Raw genomic sequence first — 11,165 nt, forward strand, 5'->3', positions numbered from 1 at the left:
CACCTCATCCGAGTGGGAGGGTAGTTTATTAACCAGTGTTGTGGCTGTTTGTAAAGAATATGTGTAAGTAATTGGCCACATCCAGCTTGTCTGTGATGAGAGTGTTTTCTGTCTTAATGTTGATGTTTGTAAATCTGGTTTTCAGTTTCTTACTGCAGCCTAGTTGGTTGTTGAGTAATTTCCAAAGCTCTCAGGGTTTGTTTTTGTTTCCCTCAGTTTTATCATTGATGAAGTTCTTTTGTGCCGATTTGATCATGATATTTACATAGTTTCTTAGCCTGTTTCGTTGTTGTTCGAGTTTAACCATGTGGGCTTGGAGATCACTGTTGAAGCTTTTGGTAAGCTTTGACTGACTTTTCTGAAATTCAGAGAATTTTTTGTCTCTGGTTTTCATAGCGGTCATTCAATATGTCTGAATGCATCCATGGCTCAGCACGATTTTTAACCCTGGTGGTTTTGAGGGGGGCCATGTTGTTTAGTATTGATGCAAATTTGGTTTTGAAGCCAAGCCATGTTTCTTCAACCAGTGGTCCCTTTTTTACTGGACTTACTAAAACGGCACAATAATAACTTACAATCTGAACTGGAATCAGCTGGAAAGTAAGATGTATATCACGGCATACTTACCTTATGCATACCGCCCCTTAATTGTGTATACTGTATACTTCAGAGCATATATTTAGCATTTTTAGATTATACATTAGATTCGTTTTAGATTATTTATATTGTAACTATATTTATTGTAGGGCAAATATAACTGAGGCATACATACCCTCATCTTGCCCATATGCGCATGTCAAAAGTTAATTATATTGTTAACACTGCCTTTTTTATTATTATATATATATATATATATATATATTTATTTTTACTTCTCCACTGTACTATAATTCTATGACCTGTACCATGTCTTCTACTACCTGTACCCCCCCTCCCCCATGCTATGATACCTGAATTTCCCCAAGGGGATCAATAAAGGAATATCTTATCTTATCAGTAAGTTACATTTACATTCCCCATTTGGTCAACTTTAGTCTACCAAATCTAGTATCAGGTTAAACATCTCTTTGTTGAAAGAGGTTTCAATTTCAAAAAGGACATATTGTACAAAGACATTAGACACAACACACAATAATGGATCATAAACATTTATTAATTTTCACACAACGCCACAGCAAACAAGAATCAGCAGTGCAGGGTATGTCAGCTTGCCCTTTGAACAATAGTGTTACCTATAGGCACACTGTTCCCAACGGGGTTCAGCTACAGTAAATGTGACATGTGGAAGGAAGACATGATCACGTCTTAGCGATCACTGATTAGTCTATTTTAATCAATGGATAAATTTTTTTCTTCCTCAATACGCATCCAAGTTCTTTCAGCAGTGTGGCAGACTACATAGTTTCAAAGCTCTTTGCCTCATTGTGTTTCTTTTCAAATGGATTGAGATGCAACTGGAAAGCTGTATCGGTGGAGACGGGTGCAGTGGACCTAAAACTCATCCTATTTGCTGGTCCCAAATGTGTGTAATTATCATGGTCAACATGTTACAGCTGATACCCTTTATTTGAATACTGATAACTCTATTTAAATATCTCAGTGTGTTGGTAAAGAATAGACCAATCAAATCAATAAACTGATTGTAATGCAGTGTGTGTGACAACCGATTGCATGTCTGAAGCACATTAGAACAGTGTGTGCGTGTGTGTGCGTGCCTGCATGTGTAATGATGATGATACATAAATAACTTTTTAACTTGACATAACCGCATAATGTGATTGATCTGTACTCGCACACCACTCCCTCCAGCCCGCCTGGAGGGTGTCTATTTCTTGGCCTTGCCCTGGGCGGCCACAGCTTCCATGGCTTTCTTCACGGTCTCCTCGTCTCCCAGGAACTGCATGGGTCCCACAGGTTTCAGGTTCTTGTCCAGCTCGTAGAGGATGGGGATCCCAGTGGGCAGGTTCAGCTCCATGATGGCTTCCTCCGACATACCTGGGAAATCGATCGGAGACGATCAGAATGTGCTTTCTATCTTCATAAACTACCTATGTCTATAATGCTATCTACAGTACAAACTGGAAAACAGAAACACAAAGGGTATGGACAGCGGTTTGTCTTGGTGACAGTGGTACAGAAACATTCAACAACCCACAATTTCACAACATGAAACATGGTAAAAAAAAAGACAATAGGACAACTCACAATCAGTGATCAGGGACAGCATGCCACTGAGGTAGGTACCTATCTATCTACAGTATATCTATCTAGTCTTTCTGGCATCTATCCATCCATCCATCTTTCCCTTACACATCCATCTCCTATTACTTCCATCTGCCTCCTCCTTCCCTCCTGCCCTCCCTTTGTTGTTGTGTCCTACCCTCAAGGTGCTTGACGATTCCCCGGAGACTGTTGCCGTGGGCAGCGATGAGAACCCTTTTCCCCTCTTTGATCTGGGGGACAATCTCGTCGTTCCAGAAGGGCAGAGCCCGGGCAATGGTGTCCTTCAGGCTCTCGCAGGACGGGAGCTGGTCCTCCGTCAGCTCGCCATAGCGACGGTCCTGTCGCAAACCAGATGGTTGACGAGAAATCAGAAACGCACTATTCGTAAAATACAGTGAATGTACAGGAAGTTGTCTTGGGGACAATGGCGCAAAAACAGACATCAACAACTTAAGGTTCACAGTGTGAGACACATGATACAATGACATCAGTACCTCAAAATCAGTACACAAAAAAGAACAGGGACAACCACAGCAAACAATCACTCTACAAAGTAATTCAGTGTTCGCCACATGGCATACAGCATGGGTGCAGCTGCGGTATAAATTATGTGTGAAGAGCATTAGACCAGTGTACCATATCTTAGCTGTTGAATAGAATAAGTGTTGTGAGATTAGTTGTGAGTGTTAAAGAGCACTGACACAATTCCTGGGTTGAAGGTGACACAGCGCAGGCCTGATGTGGCACAGATTGTACAGACAATGCTGGTGTGTATGGGCGTCTGTCCTAGGGCTGTCAAAATTGGCCAAAAATTACATTTGAATATTCCTTAAAAAAAAGGATGATATTCGATTATTTGAATATCTATTGTGCATATTTATATAAAAAAAAATGTGGTGTCTGTGGTAACACAATTCTATTTTTATGTTTTGTTTTATTGTTAGTTATTTCCATTGTCGTTATTGTTGTTGTTGTTACCATGTCCTGTGAAGTCCTGTTTATTGTTGTTATTACTGCATTGTGTCGTCTTGTTTAATACATTTTCTTTTTCATAATAATTTTAAAAAAAATTATAAAAAAAAACACACAATTCACACTATTCGAATATACATTTTTACAATCGAATGGATGTTTATTTTTTTTATTCTATTATGAATTCGAATATAGAATATTCGTTGACAGCCCTGTCCATGTGAGGTGAGTGTGTGCATGTGTGAGTGAATGAGCGACTTGAGTGAGTGTGTTGCGAGTGTGTGAGTGATCCATGCCCTTGGTCACACCTTGCTAATGTTGTTGTAGAAATCATGCTCTTCGTCCATGGGTGGGGGAGGGGTGTCAAAGGAGCGCCTCCAGATCTTGACCTGTGCCTCTCCGTGCTTGGCTGCTGTCTCTGCCTTGTTGAGCCCAGTCAGGCCACCGTAGTGGCGCTCGTTGAGGCGCCAGGTGCGGTGCACGGGTAGCCACATCTGGTCGATGCCCTCCAGAACCAGCCACAGAGTCCGGATGGCCCGCTTCAGGACTGAGGTGTAGCACACATCAAATTCATAGCCAGCATCTGGGGGAGAGAGAGAGAGAGATACATCATCAATAACATGTTACTTGCTTGTGTGACAAATACGCAATTTAGTACCATAAAAGCAGTTGAATTTCAGTACAAAATACAACACAAAAAATACTTTTATTTGTGCTGATGAATACTATTACTAATGTGTGTGTTGATGATGTGAACAAAATGTTAATAAAAAAGACACGGCTGAGCCTGTATTCAAGACATATCTTTCCAAGTAAAAGCTATAGGTTCACATCCTGCAGGGATAATAGGTTTACATCATGTGATGCAGGGCTATAGGTTTACATCATGCAGGGCTATAGGTTTACATCCTGCAGGGCCAGTGACAGAGAGAGCTATAGCAGGTTGGTAGAGTGCTGGCACTGCAGTCTGGTCCTGCACAGACTTGTCAGAGAGCAGCACAGCACACAGACTAGTTGTCAATAGAGGGTGTGGTTGGCTTATTGTAGGTCAAAGAAGACTAACAAGAGTGTGCTGGTCCAATTCTACACCGCCATCATACAAAGCATACTCACCTCTTCAATAACAGTCTGGTACAGTTCCGCACAAAAACTATCCATACAAAAACTTCAGCACATCATAAACAAGGCCTCCAAAATCACAGGATGTGACCTGCCCTCCCTGGACTCCATCTTCACCTCCCGCACAACCACCCGTGCCAGAAAAATAGCTAAGGACCCCTCACACCCAGCACACACCCTGTTTCAGCCCCTGCCCTCAGGTAGGCGCTTTAAGTCCATCCTTTCCAAAACCACCCGCTTCAAAGACAGCTTCTTCCCCACCGCCATTCGGACCCTGAACTCCCTTGGCCCCTTCCGCCCCCACACTAACCAAGCTCCTGACCGATGGACTATATTCTTCTGTGTGTTTATGTTGTGCTGTGTTGTGCTGTGCTGTATTTATGTATTTATTGTGTCATGTTGTACTGTATTATCATGTATCCACCCTGGGCTGTACCGAACAAGAATACCACCAACCTGGTTGCGTGGCAATAAAGGAAACTTGAACTTGTGTTTGTGTGTGTGTATACAATGTACACACACAGGGGTGTGAGAAAATGTGTGAAGAAGAGTCTGGCTGCAGACCTCGATGTCTGCCACAGTCCTTGTGGTGACACAACGTTGAGCTATGTGTGTCTGTCGATGGTTTGTGTGCATCATACAGTACGTGTCACACAGTTGGCCAAGCAGTAACACCGGATTTGTCATGCACTCCACAATTGACCTATCTCAAACCACCGTACGCCCTCTTTTCTTGATCCTCCAATCACAACTGTTGCTTTCGAGGAAAGGTGCACTGCACACTAACCTCGTTCCCAGCTTTATCTCGAGATAACTGCACACCCTTCCAAGCACCTACACACCATTCCAAGCACCTACACAGCTTACCCTGCACCTACAAAGCCCTAGAGCATTCCTGGCCTAGCTGAAAAGGGAGAACTCGTCATAATTAAATTAAATAAAAGGGATATTTTACTTTAATAGAAGTTTCAGCAGTCTTCTGAACCTCTATGTAAGGTAATCTACAAGAAAGCTATAAGTATGATATTTAGACTTGATTCCAAAAATGTATGGAAGTGAATGAGGAGCCTGACAACTGGGAGGAATGGTGGTGTTGGCAGCAGATGACAGGGCTGGGTCACTAGCTTACTTGTAGATGACCTCTGATGAAACTTCTACTAAAGCAAAATAGCCCTAACCTAACCTTACGAGTCCTTACAGCTAACCTAGCCCCTTTCGTGACTGCGATGCAAGCCAGGGGCTCGAATATGCAGTCACTGGCTCCCACGTTACTAGCCATGTTAATGTGCAAATCAAGCACTGCTTAAAAGCGAGCGGTGGGTCCAAAATATATCACATAGACATTTCAAAGGTACCCAGCGTTCCATTAGGGTTTCACACACACACACGCGGCAGGGTTTGAAAGCTCGGCGTTGGCGTTGCTAATAAACATTTTGATCACAGCGCAGGCGCACCAGGCAGCCAAATACGGAAATACAGCCGTTTTGAGCAGTGTTGACCAGATTATAAAAAATATTTAAAATGTTTATTAGCAACGCCGAGCTTTCAAACCCCGCCGCGTGTGTGTGTGAAACCCTAATGGAACGCTGGGTACCTTTGAAATGTCTATGTGATATATTTTGGACCCACCGCTCGTTTTTAACTTAAGCAATGCTGAGGTGCACATTAACATGGCTAGTAACATGGGAGCCAGTGACTGCGTATTCGAGCCCCTGGCTTGCATCGCAGTCACGAAAGGGGCTACAGCTAACCTTGACCTTCAGAAAAAAAAAGCATATTTTGTAATTGCTTGACTTTTGATGATGAAGTCGTATGGGCTACTCCTATAAAAAGGTACAATAATTTTTCAGAAACTTTCTTTTATACTTTTTATATGATGATGTTGATGTTTATGTACTGTATGTTGAATCTTTTTTGCACATTTGAGCCCATCCTCACGGTCTCACCCTGTCTTCCTTTACTTCCATGTAGCCTAAAAGCGACCTCATTAAGTAGATCATCTAAAAATCACAATGTTGGGCTCAGTGGTCGATGGCTGCTAAAAGTGATGTGATGGTCAATGCCATCGTCCACAATTTACTTTGTGCTTTGCTGTACACCTGGTATGTCTTTCAAGCCCTTGTCTGCAGATCAAGGATATAGCCTAGCTTACTGGTTCTGAAGAGTATGGGTTTGTTTACATACATTGTAATCTTAAAGATAAGTGGCAGCTATTTTAAGAATCCATGTGTGGGGGCGCCAGGGTGGCGCACCACGTAACTGCACTGCAGACCTACGCGGTCGACACGGGTTCGTCTCCAGAACCCGACATACATTTGCCGCATGTCTTCCCCCTCCATATCTTCTCCCGACCTTCCTCTCTCTGCTCTCTGTTGGTCATGTCTGACCTGAAAAAGCTGTAAAAATGCTAAAAATAAAATCTTAAATAAAAAATAAAAAAATTCCATGTGTCACTCCTGTGCCCCACGACAGTTTAGTTCATATTGGTGAACATGCACCCATCGTCTCCTAAAGCTAAACTTTGAAATAGAAACCTCAAATTTGTGCAGGATTTGGGAGGTGCCCAAAGCTGACAATGAAATAATTTTGTGGGCTCTTAAAGTGTTTGCTTGAGTTAGTGTTAGTAATCTAAACTATCCCAACTTTATACCGACATGTCCTTGAGCAAGACACCGAACCTTGATGAACAGGTTGGCACCTTGCATGGTCATCATCAATAGAATGTTCAGTCAATATTCTAATGTCACAGGGATAGTACACCTGCATGAGAAGGTTCAATATTACTTATCAGTTTTGCTAATTTTAAGTAGACTTTTTATTACACTTTATATGAACCCCATTCTATTAATGATGACGCACACCCAACCTCAACATATAAAGTACAAAACATAGCCTACTAAATAAATAGCTCAAAAGGAAATAAGTAGTCTGCATATGCCGTTTCTAGTGTGATGTCTGAATTGTGTGAAATTGCAGGAAATAAAAAAAAATTGTCAACCCCCCTCTCTCTTTCAGATGTAGGAACCCCCAAACCCCACACCCAATTTGGTGTGCTATGTGCCATTGCCAAATGTCTTGGTCTGGCCAGGCCAGGGCCTAATCTCCCGGTTTGTCGCACCTCCTCAACTACCTGTTAACGACGCACGCCAGAGTTATATAACCATGCAGAGGCCATATACCGGGGCTTAATCCAGCGACCGTGGGGAAACTAGGTAGATTATAGGCCCTATTATGATGACAGACAGTATCTGATTGTGTGTGTGAAATAATGTAGAGCGTTCATCATCACCTTTTAAGGCCTGCCCCCCTCTCTTTGCCTCTCCCACGCCGGTTTCACTGAGGTCCGCGTCGAACCATCCGCAGAATCGGTTCTCCTGGTTCCAGCAGCTCTCTCCGTGGCGGATCAGAACCAGCTTGTACGCGGCCATCCTAGCACGAATGTCCTCTCTGCTGTAGTTCCGGGAATTGAGGAGTAAATTACTTCTCTTTAAATGCGGTAAAAATGTCCGCACGCTTGGTGTTAGTTCACCGTAGCCTATAAACGGCTACAAAGAAACCGGCGCGGTATTTTAGTAAGGGATGATGGAACCGATGGGTGCGGAATGCGGATAGCCTAGAGTTCGCTGGTCTGAACTTGACAGCTCTCACGCACTGACCGAGCGCTCTTCCTGCTGGCTTCCACCAATCAGAATCCAAGTTGAGTGCGCTCTGGAGGAACAGGGAGGATGATGGTGCGCACGGCTGCACGTCGGCAGGGATGGGTGGAGGATGACACATCATGATGCGTGGCCCACGTTGGCAGTATAAATTAGCCTACCTACACAAATAAAATCTATACAACTGAAAAAAATTATGGAAGAAGCTAAAATAAATAATGAAATATCAGTGTTCTGAAACATTGTGTCCCCTCCAATCTAGGGGCATCACAATTACAGTCCATGGCGGCTACAAGAACAACCTCACCTTGGCTTACAAGAACACCCTCACCTTGGCTTACAAGAACACCCTCACCTTGGCCTATGAACAACCCCTCCTTGGCCTACAAGAACAACCACTCCTTAGCCCAAACAACCTCACCGTGGCCAACCTGATTCCAAAACAAATCAACCAGTCTAGATATTTCTTCTAAACTACATCTGGAATCTTGTTTGGAGAAATGTATATCTTTATTATAAAGGTGGGTGTTTTTTTTATGGAGACTTATTAATGTTAATTTGAAAATGAAAAGGCAATTCCACGATGGCATTATAATTGTCCACTTATGTAAGCATTATTTGAGTCAACATGTACATTTAAATGAAATAATCACATTTTCATCTTCCTGTTGTATTGTACACATTCTGTGACTATTTGAAAATGAAAATACCTAGCTAGTTAGAAAGTAGCTATGCATCAAAAGCCACACCCTCTTCATTTTAAGATTCAAAGTGGGCAATTCTGTAATTTACAGCATTTTAGTACATGTTCTGTTATATACCATACGTTTTGTTATACCACATACATTTACATTTAGTCATTTAGCTGACGCTTTTATCCAAAGTGACTTACAAGTTCTGTATGACAAGTCATCATCATGTTGCCAACCAGCTTATATCCATTTTAAATGAACACCACATTCTCGACAAATTCCAGTCGGGTTTTCATAAGCAACACTCCACAGAAACTGCACTTTTAAAAGTATCCAATGATCTAATGATGTCCGCCGACTCAGGTAGATGCTCCATTTTAGTGCTACTGGATCTCAGTGTTGCATTTGACACTGTGGATCACAACATTCTGCTAAATAGGCTCAGAGATTGGGTGGGTGTCACAGGGAGTGCACATGAGTGGTTTGAGTCCTATCTCTCAGGTAGATGTTTCTCAGTCGGAGTAGGCCCCCATGTGTCTGAGTCTGTTACCCTTTCCTGTGGGGTCCCCCAGGGCTCGGTACTTGGTCCGATTTTATTTTCACTATATTTGCTCCCATTAGGACACATTATTAACGCTTTTAAAGGCATCTCCTACCACCTTTATGCGGATGATATCCAGCTGTATTGCTCTTTTAACCCTGATTGCCCTGATGATTTTAATTCTAATTTTATTGTTTTAAATGAATGTCTGTCGGCCATTAAGGCCTGGTTAGCTAGCAACTTCCTCCAGCTAAATGAGGCCAAAACCGAGGTGCTCATCGTGGCCTCTGATGGCGTTGCATCTAGGGTGGCTGGTTGCCTTGGGCCCCTAGAAACTAATGTGAGCCCTAACCTCAGGAACCTTGGGGTAAACTTTGATCAGACCATGCACCTCGACACCCATATCAAGTCGGTGACCCGCACCTGTTTTTTCCATCTCAGGAATATTGCTAAACTCAGGTCGATGGTTTCCCACTCTGACCTAGAGTTGATCATCCATGCCTTCGTTTCTTCTCGTCTAGACTACTGCAATTCGGTTCTCACCTGCCTCAATAAATCATCCATAGACCGCCTCCAGTTCATCCAAAATACTGCTGCAAGACTGCTGACCAGATCAAGCAGAAGGTGTCACATTACTCCAGTTCTGGCCTCCTTGCACTGGCTTCCTATACATTTTAGAATTAATTTCAAAGTCCTGGTGCTCACTTTCAGAGCTCTGCATGGCCAGGCACCAGAATATTTAACTGACCTGCTGGAACCATATGTGCCCGGCAGGACCCTGAGGACAGCTGACCAGGATCTGTTGGTCATTCCGCGCACCAGGCTGATCACCAAAGGTGACAGAGCCTTTCAGTCTGTAGCGCCTAGACTCTGGAATGCCCTTCCTCGTGGCCTAAGAGCTGTATCGTCTGTTGAAATTTAAAAAAATCAGCTAAAAACATTACTGTTTAAACAGGCCTTTGGGTAATGTTTGAGCTTCTCCTTCAGGTATAGAATATGTCTTTTGTTTTGTTTTGTTTCTCTGTGATGCATTGTGTTTTGTTCTATCTTATCTCTTGAATGGTTTCTTGCTTTTTATTTTAATTTAATTTTATTTCTGCTGTATGTAAAGCACTTTGTGAGCTGTCTCTGTGAAAAGTGCTATATAAATAAACTTTACTTACTTACTTACTTACTTACTTACTTACTTACTTACTTACTTACTTACTTACTTACTTACTTACTTACTTACTTACTTACTTACTTACTTACTTACTTACTTACTTACTTACTTACTTACTTACTTACTTACTTACTTATACTTACAGGAAGGGCACAACTCTATCAGCTGAGTAACAATGTTCATCAAAGTGTTGAGTGCTACAGTGTAGGTTAGTTTATTAGGACAAGTGCATGACAGTAAGGTTAGTTAGGGTTAGAAGTGCGTCTTTAGTCGACGGCGAAAGATTGGACGGGTTTCGGCTGTCCTAACTGGGGTGGGCAGTTCATTCCACCATTTTGGGGCAAGGACTGAGAAAAGGCGGCTTCTCCTTGATGACCCTCCCGGAGCTCAGATAGGAGTGGGTTTGAGACGGCCAGAAGATGCAGAGCGTAGGGGTCTTGAGGGTGTGTAGTTAGAGACCATTGACTGGAGGTAGGCGGGAGCAGTTCCCTTTGCCGCACGGTATGCCAGGTCGAGGGCCTTGAAGCGGATTCGTGCAGCAATGGGGAGCCAGTGCAGGTCCCTAAGAAGTGGGGTGACATGGGCCGAGTTGAAGAGGCTTGGTGGCAGTGGCCGGGAGGCCAGCAAGCAGTGTGTTGCAGTAGTCGATGCGGGAGATGACTGTTGATTGGACGAGGAGTTGGGTGGCTTCTTTTGTCAGGAAGGGACGGATCCTTCTGACGTTGACCTTTGGCCGGCAGGTGGAGCAATTCTGTTTTGCTTAGGTTCAGTTTGAGGTGGTTGGTCGTCATCCAGGCAGA

General features: G+C 43.1%; 1 protein-coding gene across 1 annotated transcript; it reads right to left on the reverse strand.

Moving 5' to 3' along the window:
• Positions 1–1,132: 1,132 nt before the first annotated feature.
• Positions 1,133–7,987, reverse strand: pgam1b (phosphoglycerate mutase 1b). The gene is made up of 4 exons (XM_084319511.1): positions 7,604–7,987; positions 3,504–3,778; positions 2,381–2,561; positions 1,133–1,995 (listed from the first exon to the last, which is right to left on the reverse strand). Exons 1-4 carry the CDS (start codon positions 7,740–7,742, stop codon positions 1,826–1,828), a joined length of 765 nt encoding a protein of 254 aa, XP_084175637.1. The 5' UTR covers positions 7,743–7,987; the 3' UTR covers positions 1,133–1,825.
• Positions 7,988–11,165: the final 3,178 nt, after the last annotated feature.

This window comes from Notolepis coatsorum, assembly GCF_963971535.1.
Source record: "Notolepis coatsorum genome assembly, chromosome: 7".
In the NCBI taxonomy this organism is placed as follows: domain Eukaryota; kingdom Metazoa; phylum Chordata; class Actinopteri; order Aulopiformes; family Paralepididae; genus Notolepis; species Notolepis coatsorum.

Bases quoted from the DNA above. Each gene is read 5' to 3' on its own strand.
- pgam1b (XM_084319511.1), bottom strand. From the start codon at position 7,742: ATGGCCGCGTACAAGCTGGTTCTGATCCGCCACGGAGAGAGCTGCTGG. The intron at 2,562-3,503 runs GTGTGACCAAGG...GGTTTGCGACAG, and splicing joins TCTACAACAACATTAGCAAG to GACCGTCGCTATGGCGAGCT. The intron at 1,996-2,380 runs GTAGGACACAAC...TCGATTTCCCAG, and splicing joins AATCGTCAAGCACCTTGAGG to GTATGTCGGAGGAAGCCATC.